This window comes from Carlito syrichta, unplaced genomic scaffold (assembly GCF_000164805.1).
Source record: "Carlito syrichta isolate Samal-C Ts95f unplaced genomic scaffold, Tarsius_syrichta-2.0.1 Scaffold306783, whole genome shotgun sequence".
Taxonomy (NCBI): Eukaryota; Metazoa; Chordata; class Mammalia; order Primates; family Tarsiidae; genus Carlito; species Carlito syrichta.
In genome coordinates, this window is record NW_007250879.1 from 72465 (window position 1) to 94586 (window position 22122).

General features: G+C 50.0%; 1 protein-coding gene across 1 annotated transcript in view; it reads right to left on the reverse strand.

Annotated features, from left to right (window-relative positions):
• The window catches only part of ARHGEF37 (Rho guanine nucleotide exchange factor 37), a 30138-nt gene that overhangs the window by 6765 nt on the left and 1251 nt on the right, over nt 1-22122 (reverse strand). The window contains exons 2-9 of the mRNA XM_008063369.1: nt 20142-20265; nt 15704-15851; nt 7914-8113; nt 6456-6586; nt 5745-5849; nt 5224-5334; nt 3583-3912; nt 2097-2225 (exon numbers count right to left, since the gene is read on the reverse strand). Coding sequence (XP_008061560.1) covers nt 2097-2225; nt 3583-3912; nt 5224-5334; nt 5745-5849; nt 6456-6586; nt 7914-8113; nt 15704-15851; nt 20142-20265 — 1278 coding nt within the window. The remainder of the gene's footprint in view (nt 1-2096; nt 2226-3582; nt 3913-5223; nt 5335-5744; nt 5850-6455; nt 6587-7913; nt 8114-15703; nt 15852-20141; nt 20266-22122) is intronic.

Below are 22122 nucleotides of genomic sequence, written 5' to 3' on the forward strand. Positions count from 1 at the left end.
CTCAGGCAATCCACTCACCTCAGCCTCCCAAAGGCACGGGATTACAGGCTGAGTCACCGAGCCCGGCTTTTCTGTCTTCTAACTTTTCTACAATAAGTACACATGGGTTTCCCAACACGAAAGTGTCATTTTAATTTGCTTTAAGTAAAGAGAGGAGCCCTCACAGCCCCGAGTGCATGCTCTGGTCTTTGTCTCTGCACCCCGGTCTCCCCTGAGTTGCAGGGCCCAGCACCCCATAAGACCTCTGTGGGTGCCACCCTCAGGGTGGGTGGGAGGCGGGCATAGCTATGGCCCAGGAGGAGCCAGCCTCCCTGTCAGGGCACCCATCAGTCCCTGGTGGTCTCACATGCTTGAAGCTTCAACTATGTGTGAAGGCTGCTTTTATCTGCCCAGTTCTGCTGGGCCCTTGGGCCCCCCCCTTCCTCTGGGGATCCTGGGGCTTTATCCTGACCTTCACGTCACATCTCACCTGTGAGGGCACACAGTTTTCTGTTTCTCAAATCCATGCCTTGTCACAGTCTGGAATCCCCTTCTTCCTACAGCCGTTGCAGTTACTTTTAGAGCATAGACCATCTGTGACCAAGCACAGGTGGCTCACACCTGCAATTCCAGCACTTTGGGAGGCCAAGAAAGGAGGATGGCTTGAGCCCAGGAGTTCGAGACCAGCTTGGGCAATGTAGCAAGACCCCATCTCCACAAAAAGTTTTTTTAAAAATTAGCCATGCATGATGGCATGCTCCCATAGTTCCAGCTACTCAGGAGGCTGAAACAGGAGGATCACTTGAGCCCACGAGTTTGAGTCTGCAGTGAGCCATGAACCCACCACTGCACTCTAGTCTGAGTAAAAGAGCAAGATCCTATCTCTAAAATAAGGTTAAAAGAAAAACATACACCACCTGTGTGTACTCTTCAAGTGACTAGAAGATGCCCTTTCCCTGTATTATAGAGTAAACAAAGCCAAACCTCTGTAAACCATCATGTAATCATGTCATTGCAAAGAAATACTGTCCTTTGCAATTAAAAAATACCATAGCGCAAAGGAAATTTAAATGATTTTTTTTGTTTAAAAAAAAAAGAGTCTCACTCTGTCACCCAGGCTAGAGTGCGACGGTATGATCATAGCTCACTGCAGTCCCAAACTCCTAGGCTCAAGCAATCCTCCTGCCTCAACTTCCTGAGTAGCTGGGACTGCAGGTGAGAACCACCACACCTGGCGTGTGTGTGTGTGTGTGTGTGTGTGTGTGTATGTGTGTGTATGTGTGTGTGTGTAGATGGGGGGGTCTCACTATGTTGCCCAGGCTGGTCTCGAACTCCTGGCCTCAAGCAGTCTTCCCTCCTCAGTCTCTCAAATGGCTAAATGACCCCCTGCCTAACACGACTTCTTCAAACTTTTTATTCATCTTGAATGCTTATATTGAAGCTGGTATTGGAAAGTGGAAAGGGAAAAGGACACATCTTGGGGACAAATTTGCTGATGTTCCAGGTGTTGGGACATTAGAGCCACTTGCCCATCGTTATGTCTAATTCTACTTAAAATTGACATGTTTGGGCTGGACTCAGTGGCTCAGCCTGTAATCCTAGCACTTTGGGAGGCCAGGGTGAGTGGATTGCCTGAGCCCGCGGGTTCGAGACCTACCTGGGCAACTTGGTGAGACCTCATCTCTGCAATAAATAAAAAAAATTAGCCGGGCGTGGTAGTGCTCGCCTGTAGTTCTGGCTACTTGGAAGGCTGAGGCAGAAGGATCGCTGGAGCCCAGCAGGTTGAGGCTGCGGTGGCCGGGAGCAGCCACTGCACTCCAGTCTCGGTGACAGAGTGAGACTCCAACTCAAAAAAAAAAAAAATTTGACATGTTTGGATTTTCTTGTTCTTGACCCAAGAGTTCTATAATGATCTCTACTTCTCGGCCATGAAGAGATGTGTGCTTGTGGGTGTGGGTTCCACCATGCCCAACCAGCTCCCAGAGAGGAGAGAGAAAGGGAAGTGAAAACATTTCTGTGGGCAACAGGAAGCATTGGGAAAAGGAAAGGGAGGAAGGGCTTGAGCCGCTCCCACGTGCAGGTAAAAAACAGAACAGTCTTTGCTGGGGGACACTTACTTGTGTTATGGGAGGTGGCAGCACCTTCTCAAAGGTCTCCTGAAAGCAGCGGAGCTGGTTACTGGTCTGGCCCAGTGTGTCCTCCACCAGCTTCCTGAAGGCTGGCTCCAAGATGTGGTGGTGGGGCAGCTGGGTGGAGACAGACACTGTCAACAGGGCATCCTTTGGGTGAGAGGGGACAGGAGATGCAGCTGCCCACACCCTAACCCCGACTGTGTTAACATGGGCCTTATCCGGGCCTATTGCTTTTGTCTGCATCCAGGCCCACCACCTCTGTAAGAAAGCGTCCCTCTGTGAGGTCCAGCAGCACTGCCCAGCATGGTGCTCGAGCCATAGGACAAGTGGTCAGGGCATTCCTTCCTCTTGTCTCTGATGACCGGCCCAGGTGATGGATCATGGTCCGAGCCATGCCAGTAGACCCTCCCTGCCACAAGATCAAGTGTGTGAAGCTGAGATGATAGGGCCATGCTTCCTCCGGGGGAGAAGGTATGTGGTACATGCTTGACGCTGTCAGCCATAAACCTTGCCATGCAGAAAAAAACCTGCCTGAGAATCAGCCGGCCCAGAGGGGACACGGGGACAGGGACAGAGGACAGTTATGCTGCTTCTAACAGGTACAGAGCAAGTGTGTGCTCCTAACAGGTACACAGCAAGTGAGTACTCCTCATAGGTACAGAGCAAGTGAGTACTCCTGACAGGTACAGAGAAAATGAGTCTCTTAACAGGTACACAGCAAGTGAGTGCTCCTAACAGGCACAAAGCAAGCGAGCACTCCCCACAGGTACCAGCAAGTGACACACATGGAAGTGCTCCCTACAGGCACACAGAAAGTGCTCAGAGAAAGTGGGGACTGCAGTAGCAACAGCAGTGGGATGCCAGCTTGAGACATCAACTCCTGACTGTGCAGAAGGGACCATCTGTTTCTGTTGCCAACTTCTAACACACTCTAGGGATTGGTCCCAAGGTCTGCTGCAGTCCCAGCAAAGCCATCTCTGTGTATTTATTTATACTGAGTTGAGATCTCACTCTCTGTCACCCAGGCTGGAGTGCAGTGGCATGATCACGGCTCACCACAGCCTCAACCTCCTTGGGTCAAGCGATCCTCCTCCTCAGCCTTCCGGGTAGCTGGGACTACAGGCGCACACCTGGCTACGTTTTTGATTTTTTGTAGAGACGAGGTCTCGCTATGTCACCGGGCTGGTCTCAAACTCCTGAATGTAAGCAATCCTCCCACCTTGGCCTCTCAAAGTGCTGGGATTACAGGTGTACTGCACCCGGCCCTCCTCTGTTAGTTGCAGGCCCAAGGAATGGCCCGGAGCCCCAGTCCTCTCCTTGCTTCATGGTCTGACTCACTCGTGGAGGGGCAACAGGTGTGAGAAGAACCTAGAAGGGTCCCACCACCTCCTCCGAGGTACCCAGTGGCCTGTTCCAAAGGCCCAGCCTCCCTCTCTCCAGCCCTGCCAGGAGGCGTCCTGGTCGGCCTCACCTGGGCCGCGCTGCCCTCTGCCCTCCACAGCGCCTGCTCCGAAAGGTCCTTCTGGAGGGTCACAAACGTGCACAGGACCTGGCGCAGCCACTGCAGGGTCAGCTGGTTAAACTGCGGGAGCTCGGCCACCAGCAGGGCATTGAGCGCCTGGTATGTGTGCCGTGTGGCCTCCTCCTCGTAGCTCACGCTGCCCGCCTCTAGCAGCTTCTCCTCCACCCGCTCGAAGTCCAGGAGCTTGTCCAGACGCTTCTTGATCAGGTTCTGGGGGCCGACCAGGGCTCGGGCCAGGCTGCACAGCGGCCGCCACACCAGGCCCTCCAGCCGCTGCTTCTGTGGGAGGCGACGGCAGAGGGTGGGGCTGGGAGAGGGGGCTTGAGAAGCAGGCTGGCGGGGGTTCCTCCCACCCCCACAGGCCAGCGGGGGCTTTCTGCGGTTGTCTGTCTTCTCCGGGCCTCAATATGCCCATCTGAAAAATGGGCATGACATGTGTCCTGAGCTTAACAGAGCCTGGCACAGAGTGGTAGTTCAATACATGATATTTAGTATGGTTACTGTGCAAAGATCTTGAAAATATATATAGAAAGGTTTTTAATTTTAGAAACAGGATCTTACTCTGTCGCCCAGGCTGGAGTGCAGTGGTGTGATCATAGCTCACTACAGCCTCCAACCCCTGGACTTTAGTGGTCCAACTGCCTCAGCCTCTGGAGTAGCTAGGACAACAGGTGTCTGCCACCATGCCTGACAAATTATATATATATAAATACATATATTTATAGAAAATAAAATAAATATAAAAAATTAATAGAATATAAAATACACTATGATAAAACTATAAATATAAAAAATATATTTATTTTTTGAGTTGGAGTCTCACTCTGTCACCCAGGCTGGAGTACAGTGGCACGCTCATGGCCATCACAGTCTAAACCTGCTAGGATCGGGCAATCCTTCAGCCTCAGCTTTCCAAGTAACTGGACCCCACCTGCTAATTTTTTTATTTATGGTAGAGACAAGATCCCACCAAGTTGCCCAGGCTGGTCTTGAACCCCTAGACTCAGGCAATCCTCTTGCCTCTGCCTCCCAAAGTGATGGGATTATAGGCGTGAGCCACCACATCCAGTTAAACTTTTTTATTTTGTAGAGACAGGGTCTCTCTATGTTGCCCAGGCTGGTCTTGCACTCCTGGGCTCAAGCAATCTTCCTGTCTCCATCTCCCAAAGTCCTTTGATTACAGGTGTGAGCCACCATGCCTGGCCTTAAGAAAGATTTCACGTGGATTGGTGGCGAGAGCATAGTCTCTGGGGCGGCTCCCAGCTTGCACTGACCCTGCCCAGATGACCCAGAAGGTCGCCCTCTCTGAGTCTCTAGGGCCCATCTGCAGAACGGGGCTATCCATAGTACCCACCCCCAAAGCCATATGGTGAGGATTAAATGAGGCAGAGCACACAGGGCTTAGTCCAGGGCTTGGCCGAGAGCAAGGCTCTGGGAATGTGCGTTGGCTATTTTCACCAGTGAAACACACTGCTTTGCCACGGGGCAGTTGTGACCGTGGTAAGCGTCAAGTACCTTCCGTCTAAGAATTGTCCTTATCGGCTCTACTGCCCCTGAACACAGAAGGAAGACAGGAGAAGCCCAACTCACAAACGTCAGGAAGGCCTCACGCTGCAGGTCTCTGGCCAGGGAACAGTACTGTGCCGTGGGCCCCACTGGGATGTCCAGGCTGTGCTCGTGCGGCCTGACGCGGAGGAAGGTCTGGACCCAGGACCAAGGAAGACAGTGATCGTGGCTTGTTGTGGCCACTTACACCTGAATCCCCCCTTCCCACCTCCTGGGGCGGTGTCTAGGCCCCCCACACCCAACAGGAATGTATGTAGTCCATCCTATCACTCCCCAGGGAGGTGTCCGGGCTCCCCACACCCCGTGACAGGGACACACACAGGCCACCCTATCACCTCCCAGAGAGGTGTCTGGGCTCCCCACATCCTGTGACAGGGATGCCCACAGTCTCTCCTATCACCTTTCGGGAGGTGTCCAGGCTCCCTACAACCTTGACAGGAACACACACTGTCCACCCTATCACCTCCCAAGAGGTGTCCTTTACTTCCAGATTACCCAGGGAACCCAGTCCAGTCACTCCCTTTACTAGCCTCTGGGGTCCTTACCTCCAGATTATCCAGGTAAGTGGCCACGTTGTTCTTTAACTCAGTCACACACAGGGACACCCATTGGAACCTCTCCTCTAAGTCATCGAATTCCTTGTCTTTGGTCTGAAAGTGAAGTCAGGTAGGTGAGGGTGGAAGAGTCCCACACGCCCAAGTCCTGAGTTTTCACAGGGGATCACCTATCCATAGACCTGCCCACCTAGGCTGGTTCTCCACCCCCGGGCTGAATGGACAGTCAGAAGGGAGTGCAGCTCAGTGGTCTTGCATTCAGACCACAGAATCAGACACAGGAACTTTAAGCCTGGTTCACTGGCTTCCCAGTTGTGTGGCCGTGGGTGAGATTTTTACCCTCTCTGAGCCTCTGCTTTCTCATCTGCAAAATGGAGCTAACAAGAACACTTACTTCACTATGTGGGTTAGAGTAAGCCCTCTGTCAACCTCAGCTGCTTCCAGTCGTGATTTGAGGCTGGTTCTCAGCCCAGACCCAGAGACTGGCTCTCCCATCTGTGTGAAGAGGCCTCAGGGACCCAGTGGCCCAGACACAGGGGAGAGAGCCCCACACAGGCTCTTAGAGTCAGGCAGGGGGCCGACTCCGCCGTCCCTGGCACCTGATTTTCTCAGCCTCCATGGCCTTGCTTCTGAAGGGAACCTAAGCCTCCTATCCCTCCCACAGGAGTGGCTGGGGTGTGCCGTCCTCTCAACCCTGCTCACCCTGGGCACCAGCCCCGCCTCCTGCTTCAGCAGCTGGCTCAGACGGGTGGTCTTCTTGGAGAGGGTGTGTGTGTTGATGCGGGCCAACCGCTCCCGAAGGGTCAGTTGCTCCACCTTGGTGTACTTGGAGGCTGCGCCCACAGAAAAAAGGGATCCCGGTGACCAGAGCCTCCCTGGGGAAGCAAGCATGGCCCACACCTGGCTGGACACCCACATGGGCCCTCTGCCCCCGTCAGGATCAAGTTTATTGAATGGAGAGTCGCTTGGAGAAGCACAGGGTCCTCCGTCCAGCTCTAAGCCTCCTGTCTGCTTGGCTCTGGCAAGTCACCACTCCTTGGGGTCTCAGTTTCCTCCTCTGTAAAATGAGGGTAGCCACCTCACAGGACTGGGGGAGGGTCAGCTAACACAGAGGGTCTGAGTGGACCTGCTAGGAAGACCCCGGTGAGAGGATCTACCTGAGTCCCCAGCAGGACCCACGCTTGCCACCCCTGACTCAGGCTCCTATGGACCTGTCACCTCGCGACCTGGAAGGGGAAGCACATAGGGGAAATCCCAAGCTGCCAATACAGTGGGGCATGGCGTGAAGCTCCCAGGCCTGAGTGTGGGCACTGGCGTTGTCCCACACCGGTGCTGTGCCAGGAGCAGGTGATGTGAACCCTCGCCTTATCCGACTGTGAAATGGGGCTAGCAGAGCTGGCCACAGAGAGTTGGTGCAAGGCTTGAGGGTGACCATGCAGGAAGCACGTCTCTGGCTCTGAGTAAACGTGGGCTAAACTGCCATTTTCATATCATCTCAATTGTGCAGTTGGGCTTCTCTGTTCTTGAGGTTTTGTGTTCCAACACTTTCTGTTTCAGCAATCTGAGAGTCAGAGATGTCTCTCCCCAGTACACTTACTCGGCCAGCTAGGGCTACCCCTCCCAGCACAACAATCTTGTGTTTTGGACAGGGCTGGCCTCACTTTGGACAGGGTGGGCACTGCCTGGTATATGCCAATCAGTATAATCCCAGCCTCCAGCAACAGTGATTGGTTCGATGACAGGTACATAACCCAGGCCCAAGCCAATCAGCTCATGTCACTCCGGCTTTGGTGACTGGCTCAGGATAAGCCTGTGACCCCAGTGGGTCTTACTGGAGGGAAGCTTCAGTTTAATTTTTGAAAAGCCCTGCCTTCCCCTGGAGAGTGGGGTGTACAGAAGCAAGTCTTGGCACAGCCACAGTCACTTGTTACCATGAGGGAAGCCAGCCTGAAGAGGAAGCTGGCACAGCCAAGAGCAGACAAGAAAGCTGGAGAGAAATGGGACCAGCACCCTGATCAACCCCTACCTAAAGCCCGCTTTGCCTCTAGAGTTACAGCCACCCCAGCCACTGCACTCTCTATGGCGAAGTCAGCCTGTGGGGCATTTTCTGTAACTGGCCACATTCTCGCAGATGTGTCCCCTGCCGGCCCCGGTCCTCACCTACTTCCTTGCGCATCTTGTGCTCATTGATGTTGGCATTCACGTCCTGCATGGCAGAGACGGCTCTCTGGAGGACAGGATAGGCGCTGGCATTGGGGCTTGTGTTCTCCAGCATCTTCTGCAGCAGGAGTGGGTACTTGGTGACCCTCTGCAAGGGCATCACCAGCAGGAAACTGAGGCCTGAAGGTCCGGCTTGCGGCCTGAGGGGAAGGCTGGCGTTAGTGCTGCCCTTCCGCTCATGGCGTGATCTCAGGCCCCTCCCCCTCCCTCTATGGCCTTCAGTTTCCAGATCTGTAAGTTGTGAGGCCCAGTTGTTGGGTGAGCAGTGCCGGTGCTGTGCCTTGGTTCCACACCTGTCCCAAGTCTGATGGTCGCTTCTCCATCCTCAGCCTCTCAGCCGCAGAGGGTTGCCACCCCCTCACTGAGACACTTCCTTCTTCTGGGCCCAGAGACGCCCTCCATCCTGCTCCCTGTCTACGGCCTAGTTATCATCTTGCCCGGTGACTGTCCATCCTCTCGGCCTCCTCTGCAGGCCTCTCTCCCATCCTGGAGCATCCTGGGCCTCCTCCTCTCGCTCTCCACTGACTCCCAAGCGACCTCACTTAGTCTTATGTCTCCAACACATCCCAGCCCGGACCTCCAACTGCAGCCTCTGTCCAGAGTTCCAGATGTACACATTCAGCTGCTCTGAGACGGGTGTATCCCGGGCACAGCTCTGTGCAGCTCTCCGCGGCATACCTCGTTTAATAAAATGGTCTGCTGCTTTTTAGAAAGGTGTTTAAGATCAAGGGAACTTAATTTTTAGAGATGCCTTTAAAGTATTTAGGGGTAAAAAGTCATCACATCTATCATTTTCTTTAAATAGTTCAGCATAAAAATAGATGAAGCCAACAGCAAAATGTTCACACCTGTTGATTTTAGGTGGTGGGTATGTGAGCATCCATTACATTGCTCTGTTTTTCTATAGGTTTAACATTTAAAAGGAAAAAAAAGATCAAAAACAGAATTGCTTGAGGCTAGGAGTTCAAGACCAGCCTGAATAACATAGCGAGACCTCATCTCTACAAGGAGATTTTAAATATTAACCAGGTGTGCCGGGTGCAGTGGCTCATGTCTGTAATCACAGCACTTTGGGAGACTGAGGCGAGAGGACTGCCTGAATCCAGGGGTTCTAGACAAGCCTGGGCAACTTAGCGAGACCATGTCTCTACAATGAATAAAACAAAAAAATTAGCCAGGCGTGGTGGAACACGCCTGTGGTTCCAGCCACTTGGAAGGCTGAGACAGAAGGATCGCCTGAGCCCAGCAGGTTGAGGCTGCAGTGGCCGTGAGTGTGCCACTGCACTCCAGCCTGGGTGACAAAGTGAGACTTCAACTCAAAAAAATAAAAATTAACCAGGTGTGGTGGTGTACGCCTGTAGTCCCAGCTACACAGGAAGCTGAAGTGGGAGAATCACTTGAGCCCAGGAGGTCAAGGATGCAGTGAGCTATGATCACATTTCTGCACTGCAGTCTGACTGAAAAAAAAAAGTGAAAAATAAAACAAACACCCAGACCCCTTCCAGATGCATGATTGGTACATGAATGGCTAGTTCTAACCCCTTCCTGAAGACGTCTGAATTTCATCAGGGCTCTCCTAAGCCAGTGGCAGCTGGGAAGAGGTGCCATAGTCTTCTCTCCATTACTACCAGTAGTCCCTAGGCCCGGCTTCTGCAAAGTCCACAAGGACTCCTCCAGGAAGACCCCCGAGTGCTTCTCAGGACCATTCTCTGGACACCCCTGATGGTACCCTTGCCTCTTTTTTTTCTTTTCTTTTTTTTTTTTGAGTTGGAGTCTCACTCCATTGCCCAGACTGGAGTGCAGTGGCCGCTCCCGGCCACCACAGCCTCGACCTGCTGGGCTCCGATGATCCTTCCGCCTCAGCCTTCCAAGTAGCTGGAACTACCGGCACACACTACCACGCCTGGCTAATTTTTTTGATTTATTGTAGAGATGAAGTCTCGCCAAGTTGACCAGGTGGGTCTCGAACCCGTGGGCTCAGACAATCCACTCACCTCAGCATCCCAAAGGCGCGGGATTACAGGCTGAGCCACCAAGCCCGGCACCCCTGCCTTTTACCTCTTCTTCCTAAGGAAAAATTTCCAGCCCTGATGCCCGAGAAAGCTCAGCCATGAGGCTGAGAATGGGAGAAGTAGGTGGGAGCCCTTCAAAAGCTGAGACCTCTGGCTGCTTTTCCCCACCCTAAGAACCCTGTGACCCTCATATGAATGAGCCAGCCTGCAGGAAGAGGAGGGACTATGTGACCAAAGACACATGACAAAGCCTGGCCAAGATCAGCAAGGCTGACCTGTAGGTCACTGTAGACACATGAGGTTGCTCAGACAGAACCATAAGAATCACTTTCTGAGCACAGCCAAAGTGCTGATATGCAGCGGCATGAACTCAGTAAATATTTGTTTGGGGTTTTTTTTTTGAGTTAGAGTCTCACTCTGTTGCCCAGGTTAAAGTGCCGTGGCATGCTCACGGTCACTGCAGCCTTGACCCGCTGGACTCAGACAATCCTTCTTCCTCAGCCTTCCAGTAGCCAGAACTACAGGCACATGCTACCACACCGGATGATTTTTTAATTTATTATAGCGACAAGGTCTCGCCAAGTTGCCCTGGGCTGGTCTCAAACCCCTGGGCTCAGGCAATCCTCTCACCATGGCCTCCCAAAGTGCTGGGATTACAGGCTTCAGCCACTGCTCCTGGCCAGTAAATATTTATTTTAAGCCACTGTGAGTAGGGATGGTTTGTCATCTAGCAAAAGCTACTTGATACAGTAACCGTCAGATAAGGCTGCACTGTACCTATTCTCTATACACGGTCTGTTGTCTTCGGTTTGCCGGTCTCCACTCCTCCCTTTTGTCCCACACCTGGCGCCTGCTTTCCTCATCTCTGTAATCTGACTCACTCCTGTAGAATATATTTGGTGACCCTCGCAAAAGCCTAAGTGTGTGAGCCCCATGAAGGGATGAATAAAGGGGGAAATGAGCATGGGTTGTTGGAGGCAGAGAGGGGCTAAGACATGTGTTCTTGAAGAGGAGACTTTGGGGCCAGGAAGGGATTGAAGGGTGAGGACAAGGAGGGAGAGGCGGAGGGGAGGTAGGAGGAGAATCCACATGAGAGTATCTTGTCCTCAAACACCTACGTCTACACTGTCTTTCTCTCAGGTATAAAAGGGATGTCTGACCCGGGCGTGGTGGTTCCTGCCTATCATCCCAGCACTTTGCGAGGCTGAGGAAGGAGGATTTCTTGAGTCCAGGAGTTTGAGACCAGCCTGGGCAACATAGCAAGACCTTGCCTCTACAAAAAAATCAATTAAAATATAAATAAATAAATGGGATGTCTGAGTAGGATGAATTAATCATAGTAATGATAACGTCTGCTCTTCCTATACTCCTCAGATTTCCAGAAAACGACTTCATCTACTGCCACACTGAGACAACATTTCTCATCCATTCCAGGAGCCAATATTCTGAAGTTTGAAAACACACTCTGGCCAGACTGTGGGAAATTGACACCATGTACGCTGTGGACAAGAATGTGAACTGATATGGGTTTTATAGAGGGAAATGTGACGAAGTTTACCAAAATTATCAATACACACAAATCAGCAGTACTGCTATACACCAATAACGACCAAGTTGAAAATCAAATTAAGAACTTGATTCCATTTACAACAGCAGCCCAAAAGCTAAAATATCTAGGAATATATTTACCAAGGAGGTGGAAGATCTCTACAAGGAAAACTACAAATCTCTGATGAATGAAGCTGCAGGGGACACACACAAAGGGAGAAGCATCCCACACTCATGGATTAAAAGAATCAACATTGCTAAAATGACCATATTACCCAAAGTAATTTACAGATTCAATGCCATCTCTATCAAACTTCCAACGTCATTTTTCACAGAATTAGAAAAAACAACCCTTAAATTCCTATGGAGCCAAAAAAGAGCCAGAATAGCCAAAGCAATCCTAAGCAAAAAGAACAAAGCTGGAGGCAACACGTTACCTGACTTCAAATTATACTACAAGGCTGTAGTCACCAAAACAGCATGGTGCTAGTACAGGACCAGACACATGGACCAATGGAACAGAATAGAAAATCCAGAAATAAACTCAAATACCTAGAACCAATAGATTGTTGATGCAGACAAAGACATACAGTGGGGGAAAGGACATCCTATTCAGCAAACGGTATTGAGAAAATTAAGTAGCTACAAGCAAAATAATGAAACTTGATCCCTTTCTCTCCTCATAAGCAAAAATTAACTCAAGATGGATTAAAAACTTAAACGACAGACCTGAAACCGTAAAAATCTTGGGAGAAAACCTAGGAAAAACTTTTCTGGACATTGGCCTAGGCAAAGAATGTATGGTTAAAACCTCAAAAGCAAATGCAACAAAAACAAAAATCAATAAGTGAGACTTAATTAAACTAAAAAGCTTCTGCACAGCAAAAGAAATACTCAAAAGAGCAAATAGGCAATCTACAGAATGGGAGAAGATATTTGTAAACTAAACACCTGACAAAGGACTAATATCCAGAATCTACACAGAACTCAAATCGGCAAGAAAAAAAGCAAATGACCCCATAAAAAGTGGGCAAACAACATGAACAGACATCTCTCAGAAGAAGATATACAAATGGCCAACAAACATATGAAAACATGACCAATATCATTCATCATCAGGTAAATGCAAATCAAAACCACAACGAGATATCATCTTACACCAGTTAAAATAGCCACAATTAAAAAAGCAAAAAACAGTAGGTGCTGGCATGGATGCTGAGAAAAGGGAACCCTTATACACTGTTGGTGGGAGTGTACATTAGTATGACCTCTATAGAAATTGGTATGGAGATTTTTTTTTTTATGGAGAACTAAAAGTAGATCCACCATTTGATCCACAAATCCTACTACTAAGTATCTACCCAAAGGAACAGAGGTCAATATAGGAAAAAGCACAATTGCAGCACAATTCACAATTGCAAAGATGTGGAATCAAACTGAATGCCCATCATCTGATCAGTGGATGATGAAAATGTGGTGTATATGAGAGCGTGCTCCCCAAACCGGAAGTTATGTATTAAAAATTGTGTATTTGTTCTTACATGTTTAAACTTCAGTCCCCTTCAAAGTACTCTCCATTTTATGCCATACACCTATTGAGATGCTTTTTCCACTGCTCAAAACAGTTTTTGAACTCATCGATTTTGATGCCTGTCAGTGCCTCTGCTATTTTTGGTTTCAGCTCCTCCACATTGGCAAAATGTTTTCCTGTGAGAACTTTTTTCATTCGAGGAAATAACAGAAAAAAGTCATTCTGGGCAAGATGGGGGCGGATAGGGAGGGTGAGATACATGGGTTATGTCGTTTTGGGTCAAAAACTGCTGAACACTCATCACGGTGTGGGCAGCACATTGCCACGGCAGAAGAACCAGTCACCTGTTTGCCACAAATCGGGACATTTCTTCTGCAAATCGTGACACAACCTTCTCAAAACTCCCAGATAAAAACTTTGCTTGGCCATTTGATCCCAGAGGAACAAGTTCCGAGTGTACTACAAGGGGCTTTCCCTCCAAAAGATAGTTCTGGTGTTTTGGGTCCTCCCTCGTATCCACTATGGAATACTATTCAGCTGTCAAAAAGAATGAAATAATGTCTTTTGCGTGATTGGAGTCAGAGAACATCGTCCTATGTGAACGAATACAGGAACAGAAAACCAAAACACCATGTGTTCTCACTCCCAAGTGATCTGCAAAGGAATAGAGAATGGAATAATGGATACTGGAGACTTATAAGAGGGAGAGTGAGAAGGGGAAAAGATTGAAGAAATACCTATCAGGTACAATGTGCACAGATGGGGGTGGAGGTTACACGTGAAGCCCAGACAAAGACCATGTGTGCCCTCCCAAGCTATTAAAACAAAGGAAAAAAATTATCAATACAGAGTTCCCCTGACCCAGCAATTTTGCTTCTGGAAATGTACCTTACAGAGGTACTTGCACCAGAGTAAAATGTCAAATATTCACCAACAATCACTTTGGCACTGTCTATAATATCAAAAGACTAGAAACAAGCCAAATGCCATCAATAGACGCCAGTTAAGTAAACCAGGGAACACCACCTGGTTGGCGAGTTCGACTGTCATGAATGTTATGTGTTGAAATGGAAAGGTCTCCAAGATACATGTATATACATACTTGTAAGTAAAATGTAAAAGATACGAGTTTTCATTTAAAAGGCGGGGGGTGGTGGGAGCAGGGAGGGGAGGGCAGGTGCAGTGACTCACGCCTATAATCCCAGCACTTTGGGAGGCCGGAGGATTGCTTGAGCCTAAGAGTTTGAGTCCAGCCTAGGTAGCACAGTGAGACCTCATCTCTACAAAAAAATCACATTAGCCAGACATGGTGATGGTGGCATGTGCCTGTCTTCCCAGCTACTTGGGAGGCTGAGGCAGAAGGATCGCCTGAACCCAGGAGGTCGAGGCTGCAGTGAGCCGTAATTGTGCCACTGCACTCCAGCCTGGGTGACAAAGTAACACGACACCCCATCGCAAAAAACAAAAATAAAATAAATAAGTAAAAGGTGAGGAAATAAGAGTGTATATTTATGATGGCTTATATATGCAAAGAGAAACTCTACAAAGACATGTTCCTTTAAAAGTTGTTACCTTCACTTTAAGGGTGGATGAAGGGATGGGGTTAGAAAGATTTTCTTTTTGTATAAATTAAAAAAAAATTTTTTTTTTTGAGACAAGGTTTGACTCTGTTGTCCAGGCTGAAGGGCAGTGGCATGATCATAGCTCACTGCAGCCTCAACCTCCTGGGCTCAGCCAGTCCTCCTGCCTTAGTTTCCTGAGTAGCTGGGACTACTGGGGTGCACCACCATGCCTGGTTAATTTCTTTTATTTTCATTTATGTAGAGACAGGGTCTTACCATGTTTCCCAGGCTGGTCTCAAACTCCTGACCTCAGGCAATCCTCTCGCCTCGGTCTCTCAGGGTACTGGGGTTAGAGGCCTGAGCCACCGTGCCCAGCCTCTTATATAAATGTTGGTGTTTGAATCATGTAATCATGTTATCCATGTCAACATTTAAATTTTTTAAAAAGTTTCCTCCAGTCCTCCATTTCTCTACCTAAAGCTCCACCCACCGATGCCAGGTCCAGGCTGAGTCTCCAGGGCAGTTCGGACCCTTTTCCATGTGGTGGGACTTCAGTCATCTGTGCAGGGCTCCTCGGGTGACACACACCTGCCCCCTCACTCTGCGCACAGCTCAGGGTTCCCACCGTCTCACTGCCCTTCCTTGCACCCGCCATCAGCGTGTTCCCCAGATGCGTCTGCCTTTCCCTGGGCACGTGGGAGCACAGCACCCTGCCTTCCTGTCATGGGCCGAAGCTGTGCCTAGTCCTGACCCGTGAATCAAGCAGTGAGGGTGTCATTCTGGACTGGGGCCTGTCCCCACCATCCGAGACCCTCCAGAGCTCTTTCTTCCCCGCTGCAGTTACCTGGAATGTTCCAGACAGCGGCAGCTGGGAACTCGGGTCCCAGGTGATGGATGGCAGAGGCCAGAACCCATGTCAGAAGCCACTGAGATGAGGGTGCTGCTTGTCTCTGACATAGCCTGCCCCGTCCTGAATGACAGTGACACCACGCCCCGCGCGGGTGGCACCAGGTGGGGTGGGACTGCAGCCGCCGGCGTGGGTCCGGCAGGCCAAGCGCCACTGGCCACTGTACTCACACGGCTGCCCCAAGGACGCCCTGAATCTGCCGCTGCAGCTGTGGGTCCCTTCGGTACGCCTCCACCAGCAGCAAGGCCTGGTCGTAGCCTGCACAGTAGACCTTGTAGACGCGCTCCAACTCCTCCTGGAATTCCAGGAATAAATCACCTGAGGGCAGATACGCAACAAGGGGTTAACGAGGGTGCATCTGCCCGTCCCCTGGCTCGGGACAGGGAGGAGGGACATGTGCCCCACCAGCTCTGCCTTGAGACTGCTGGGCCTAGCCAGTATGTCACTGTGGGCTGGCGACCTTAGCTTCCTGACTTTCTGTGTTTTTCAGCTCAGTTTCATCAGGTTGCTGTGAGGATTGAGTGACAAGATGACAGGCAGCTCAGGCAGTCCCACTGTGAGATAGGCAGGGAGCCCTTTCCCCAAGCCTAATAAGATGAAGACCGTCCCAGGACAGAGTAGGGGCCCCCTAGCACAGTAAGATAAAAGCCTTCCCAGAATAATGAAAGAGTTTTTCTAGCACCATAAGGTAAGAACTTTCTTGGAAGATTCATATTAGAAAGGAAGGTAGCCCCAATCTGTAGCATGCATGTATAACTTTGCTGTAACCATGAACTGTGAAATACCCAATTAGCCTGTATGTTACTAACATGTAAGCCTTATCGGAAGGACAAAAAAGCTAAAATTGCATAAAAGACAATGCCCTTCTGTGTGCAGCCTTTGGATGTAAATCCAAACAAATCCGGCACAAATAAAACTGCTTCCTGGTCTCGGTGTCTTGACTCTCTGTAAAGTCCTGCCATATGAGCACTTAATAAATGCTGAGCCATGGCATGGTGTGGTGGTTCACACCTGTAATCCCAGTACTTTGGGAAGCCGAGATGGGAGGACCACTTGAGGCCAGGAGTTCCAAGACCAGCCTGAGTTACAAAGTGAGACCCATCTCTACTGAAATAATAAAATAAAAAATAGAATAATAATAAATGGTGCTTACACGTGGGCAGTGCTTGACAGTGCACCAAACACACGCATGACGTCACTCACTTTATCTTTATGACCAGCCATGCGTGGTGAGCACAGACCACAGCCACAGGCACAGGTCTTCTGGGTGTAGGCTCCAGCATCTGTGAGAACAGGGCCAGACCTTCAGCAACCCCTTCCCAGTCAGGGGACCCGGGCAAGCATCTGACCCCTCAGACCTTCCATTCTCTCATCTCTAGGATGGGAATAAAAATAATTCTTCTCATGGCTTATGTGGGAATTAAATAAAATAATGCACCTGACACAAACTACACTTGCCAAATATTTGCCCACTGCACGTTGATGGGCTGTGTGCCAGGCATTCAGTCAGGTTCAGTGAACAGAACCAAACCCTGTCCCAGGCAACTTCTGTTCCAGTGGGGAAGGTAGAAGGACAGTGAACAGACAAATGACACACATTAGGGGGTAAGTGTCATGAACTAAAGTGAGGCCACATAGAGTCACAGACGGGGATCTGCTGGGGAGGTCTCCAGGAGGACATGTCCTTGGGCAACCCACCCCGGGACAGCTCCAGGGCTAGGGAAGGAAGTGCAAAGGCCCTGAGGCAGGTGAGTCTGGCATGAGGGCCATAGCAGGACCACGAGCTGGAACAAGAGTGAGCGAGGGTGGACAGCAGAGAATCAAGCAGTGATGGAGCACAGGCCATGTTGGTCTCAGCAAGTGAGGCGTGGGAAAACGTCCAGATTCTATTTGGCTTTCTCCTTTTTATTTATTTTCTTTTATTTTGTATTCATTATTTTTTTAAGAGTCAGAGTCTGGCTCTGTTGCACAGGTTGGAGTGCAGTGGTGTGAGCCTAACTCACTGCAGCCTCAACCTCTTGGGCTCAAGGGATCCTCCAGCCTCAGCCTCCTGAGTAACTGGCAGTACAGGCTAATTTTTAAAATTTTTTGCAGAGACAGGGTCTCACTTTCTCACTTTTGTTGCCTAGGCTGGTCTCGAACTCCTGGTCTCAGACCATCTGCCCGCCTGGGGATCCCAAAGCACTGGGATGACAGGAATGAGCCAAGATCACCTTAGTGCTTACACTAAAGTAGCAACAACAGAGAGATCAGCGTGGCCCCTGTGCTGTGTTCATGCTCATCTTCAAGAGGCAGAACTGGGACTCGGGGACAGGGACATGTGGGTGGCAGGGGCTTGTCAGTCAGATTCCGCAGCCCGTACTATCATCTCCAGACCTGCAGGGCTCAGACATGGGAGTTACCAGCCACACACAGTCACGGGGCACTCAAAATGCGGCAGAACCCAGTTCAGAGGTGCTGTTGACACACACTCAATCCAAAGACTTAGACACAACAGAAGTGAAATAGCTACTGGATGATTTTTACACTGGTTCCATGGTGAAATAGGATCTGGGATCTAGTGGGTTCAACAGTAAAGTCTTCGGTCTGAGATGATATCAATCTCCACTCAAACAAGTGTTAATTTTTCACTGAAATAAGGATCAAATGATGAAAAGTGAGAACATCTACAGGTATTTTTTAAAATCTTGGTTTGTTGTTGCTGTTGTTGTTGTTTTTAGTTGGAGTCTCACTCTGTTACCCAGGCTGCACTCTCATGGCCACTGCAGCCTCAACCTGCGGGGCTTGGGCGATCCTTCTGCCTCAGCCTTCCAAGTAGCTGGAACCACAAGCACATGTCACCACGACTGGCTAATTTTTTTTTTTTTTAATTTATTGTAGAGACAAGATCTCGCCAAGTTGCCAGGCTGGTCTTGAACCCCTGGACTCAGGCAATCTTCTCACCTCAGCCTCCCAAAGTGCTGGGATTACAGGCGTTGAGCCACCACACCCAGCAAAAAACCTTGTTCTTTAATTTAGTATTAAGGGACCACTTACAGGGAATGCCAGTTCACTCACACAGCCATTTTATAAAGAATAGCATTTTCAAAGAAGGGATAAACACGCCGTAGGCAGGCTGGCACCTTGCCCTCCACCAAGTGGCTACGGCTCAGCAGCCAGGGAGAGCCTTGACTTCTGGGGAAAGGCCTGCATCATTCCACTGCACCCTCCGTCACGTGGATACAACACAGTGGCAGGGAAGGAGAGCCCTGACTCCCGGCCAAGCGCCTGCATCAGATCTTGGCTCTGCCACTAGCTGCTTCACCTTCGGCAGGCCACTTCCCCTCTCTCTGCCTCAGTTTCCTCAACCATAAATAAGATGACAGTGCCTACCTTTCAGAGTTATCAGGAAGATGGGGCAAGTTAATACAAGTCTACCACAGCGGTGCCCAGCGCTTAGAAAACACTCAGAACGTGGGTTTTAAGATGTGTTTGTGGGCTGGGTTCAGTGACTCAGCCTGTAACCCCGGCGCTTTGGGAGGCCGGGGAGAGTGGATTGCCTGAGCCTGCGGGTTCGAGACTAGCCCGGCCAACTTGGTGAGACCTCATCTCTACAATAAATCAAAAAATTAGCCAGGCGTGGTAGCGCGCGCCTGTAGTTCCTGCTACTTGGAAGGCTGAGGGGGAAGGATTGCCTGAGCCCAGCAGGTGGACACTGGGGTGGACATGAGCATGCCACTGTATTCCATCCTATTTGACACAGTGAGACTCCAACTCAAAAAAAAAAAAAAAGAAAGAAAAGCAAATGTAGGACCCTGTCACTTTCCACTCAAAATCATCTGATGGCTTCATCACACTTGGAACAAAGTCTCGACTCCTCACCATGGCCTGCAAAGCCTTGTGTAGTCTGATCCTTTCTTGCCTCTTCCATCTCCTCCCTGACACTGGGCAATCACTCATTCCCTTGGAACCACATCAGCCTCTACTTGTCTCAAACATCCCAGGCTCATCCCTGCCCCCGGACCTTTGCACAGCTCTGCCCTCTCTCTTCCTCCGGATATCCTCACGGCTGGCTCCTTCCTGACACTCAGCTTGCAGCTCACATGCTCCCTCCGCCGCCTCCTCTTTCATTGCTACCTACTGCGACTGGTTATTTTCTTCAAGTTACAAATCATGACCTAACATCTGTTTATCTGTTTATCTTCTGCCTCTCACTCCCATGCTGACCCCATGCGGACAGAAGCATAGATACTTGTTGATGCTGTAACCCCAGCACACCGCATGGCGACTATATGCAGCCAGCGCTCAGTATGTAACTGCTGAATGAATGAATGTGAAAGAGACTCAGACTTGAGACCCAGAGCTGTACCCCCAGCAATCATGTGATCGTGAGGATCCCTTTACCCTCACTTCCCCTCAATCCCCATCTCTGGACCTCAGTCTGTATCACATGATGGGACTGGACTTGACATTGAGGGGCTGCTGGCTCTCCCGTATTGTCTCTGCAATCCCCAAGTGGATCCTTATGGAGCTGCGTCTCCCTGGGCTCTGGAGACAGCTCAGCAATGGACACATTTAAGGACGCTCCCCCAGGCATCAGGGCTGATGACTCCTCGGTCTTCTGCTTACCAATCAGGTGCACTCGATCCCCTTCCGCGGAGGCTGTCTCCTGCAGACCATGGAGAAACCTGCTGCTCACCTTGATGATGTCGTCGATGTTGGAGAACAGGACATCCAGGTCTCCCTGCGGCAGCTGGGAGGAACAGAGATGACGTGAGGTCACTGGCATGTGGCGGTGTGACCGCTCCTGCAGGCTGCAAAGACCAGCCCTGCTGTCAGGCCCATCACTCTGGGCAAGACTCACCACACTGGAATGTCCGCAAGGGTAAGTTTGGCATTTTCATTTCTCTCCAAGAAGCCAGGACAAGACGGAAGACTCAGCATGGGGGTAAGTGGAGTGGGGTTTGCTCCCAGCCCTTGTTCCCCTGTCATTTTTCCCCCTTCAGTTTCCCCATCTATCATCACAGGGTGGAAAGTGATATTTCTCTCCAGCTTTGACATACCTAGCACCTGTCCCCACAACCCCCACGACCTCAAGATGCATGCCAACCCCGGCCTCAGCTAACCAGACTGTGTCTCTGTCACAAGATGCAGAACAGCCATCCCACGTGCGCAGTCTCGGAAGGACATGCCGGATACCACTCCCGTGGGAAAGCTGACATGGAGCAATAGCTAAAGTGGGCTTGTCTCATCCTTAGAGATATACAGCAAGGCTGGGTGCGGTGGCTCAGCCTGTAATCCCAGCACTTTGGGAGGCCGAGGCGAGAGGATTGCCTGAGGCTGGAGGTTTGAGACCAGCCTGGGCAACTTGGTGAGATCTTGTCTCTACACTAAATCACAAAAACTAACTGGCATGGTGGCGTGCGTCTGTAGTTCCAGCAACTTGGAAGGCTGAGGCGGAAGGATCACCTAAACCCAGCAGGTCGAGGCTGCAGTGGCAGTGAGCGTGTCACTACACTCCAGCCAGGGTGACAAGAGTGAGACTCCTACTCAAAAAAAAAAAAAAAAAAAAAAAAAGCTGCATGGCAACATACATAGCCATACTCTGCATGATGACACGTCAGTCCATGGTGGACCGCACAGCCACAGTGGTTCCGTAAGGTTGCAACACCATATTTTAGTGTACCTTTTCTCAGTTCAGAATCCCAAACACTTCCCGTTCATTGTGTTACAGCTGCCTACAGTGTGCACGACAGTCACACGCCGGACAGGTTTGGAACTCAGGAGCAACAGACTACCCTGTACAGCCTAGGCGTGTCATAGGCTAGACCATCTACGGTTGTGTAAGTCACTCTGTGATGTCCACACAACGATGAAATTGCCTGATGATGCATTTCTCAGAACTGATCCTGTTGGATCAGTTGTTGTAAGGGGAGCGTGGCTGTATTTGTTTGTTTAATGCCTATGGAGAAAAATCTTAATTTCTGGAGGGTAAAGTAAGAGAGGCTTTCCGCATTGTCTACTTTAGTATTTCATTCATTCAAGAACTGCTCATTGAAAGTTCATTATTAGCCGGGCATGCTGGCTCATGCCTGCAGGCTCCGCACTTTGGGAGGCGAAGGAGAGAGGATTGCCCAAGTCCCGGGGTTCAAGACCAGCCTGGGCAACTTAGTGAGACCTCGTCTCTACAGTAAAGCAAAAAATTAGTTCACATGTTAGGGGATGCCTGAAAATTTATGGTGAGAGTCTGTATTATTTATGAAATCAGAAAAAAGAGATGTAAAAAATGAACACCTATAATAGAAACCCATCACAGTGATAATCTCTCCATGTTACCACCCTGCAAATAAGACAATTAGAATGTAGGCCAATTATTAATAACTCACCAAATAACAGATGCTGGAGAGGATGTGGCAAAAAGGGAACACGTCTATACTGTTGGTGAGAGTGTAAACTACTACAGCCTCTGTGGAAATCAGTGTGGTGACTCCTAAAAGCTCTAAAAATTGGCCTTCCATATAACCCCACAATTCCCCTACTGGGAATATACCCTGAAGAACTCAAATCACTCTATAAAAAAGACACCTGCACATGTATGTTTATCACAGCA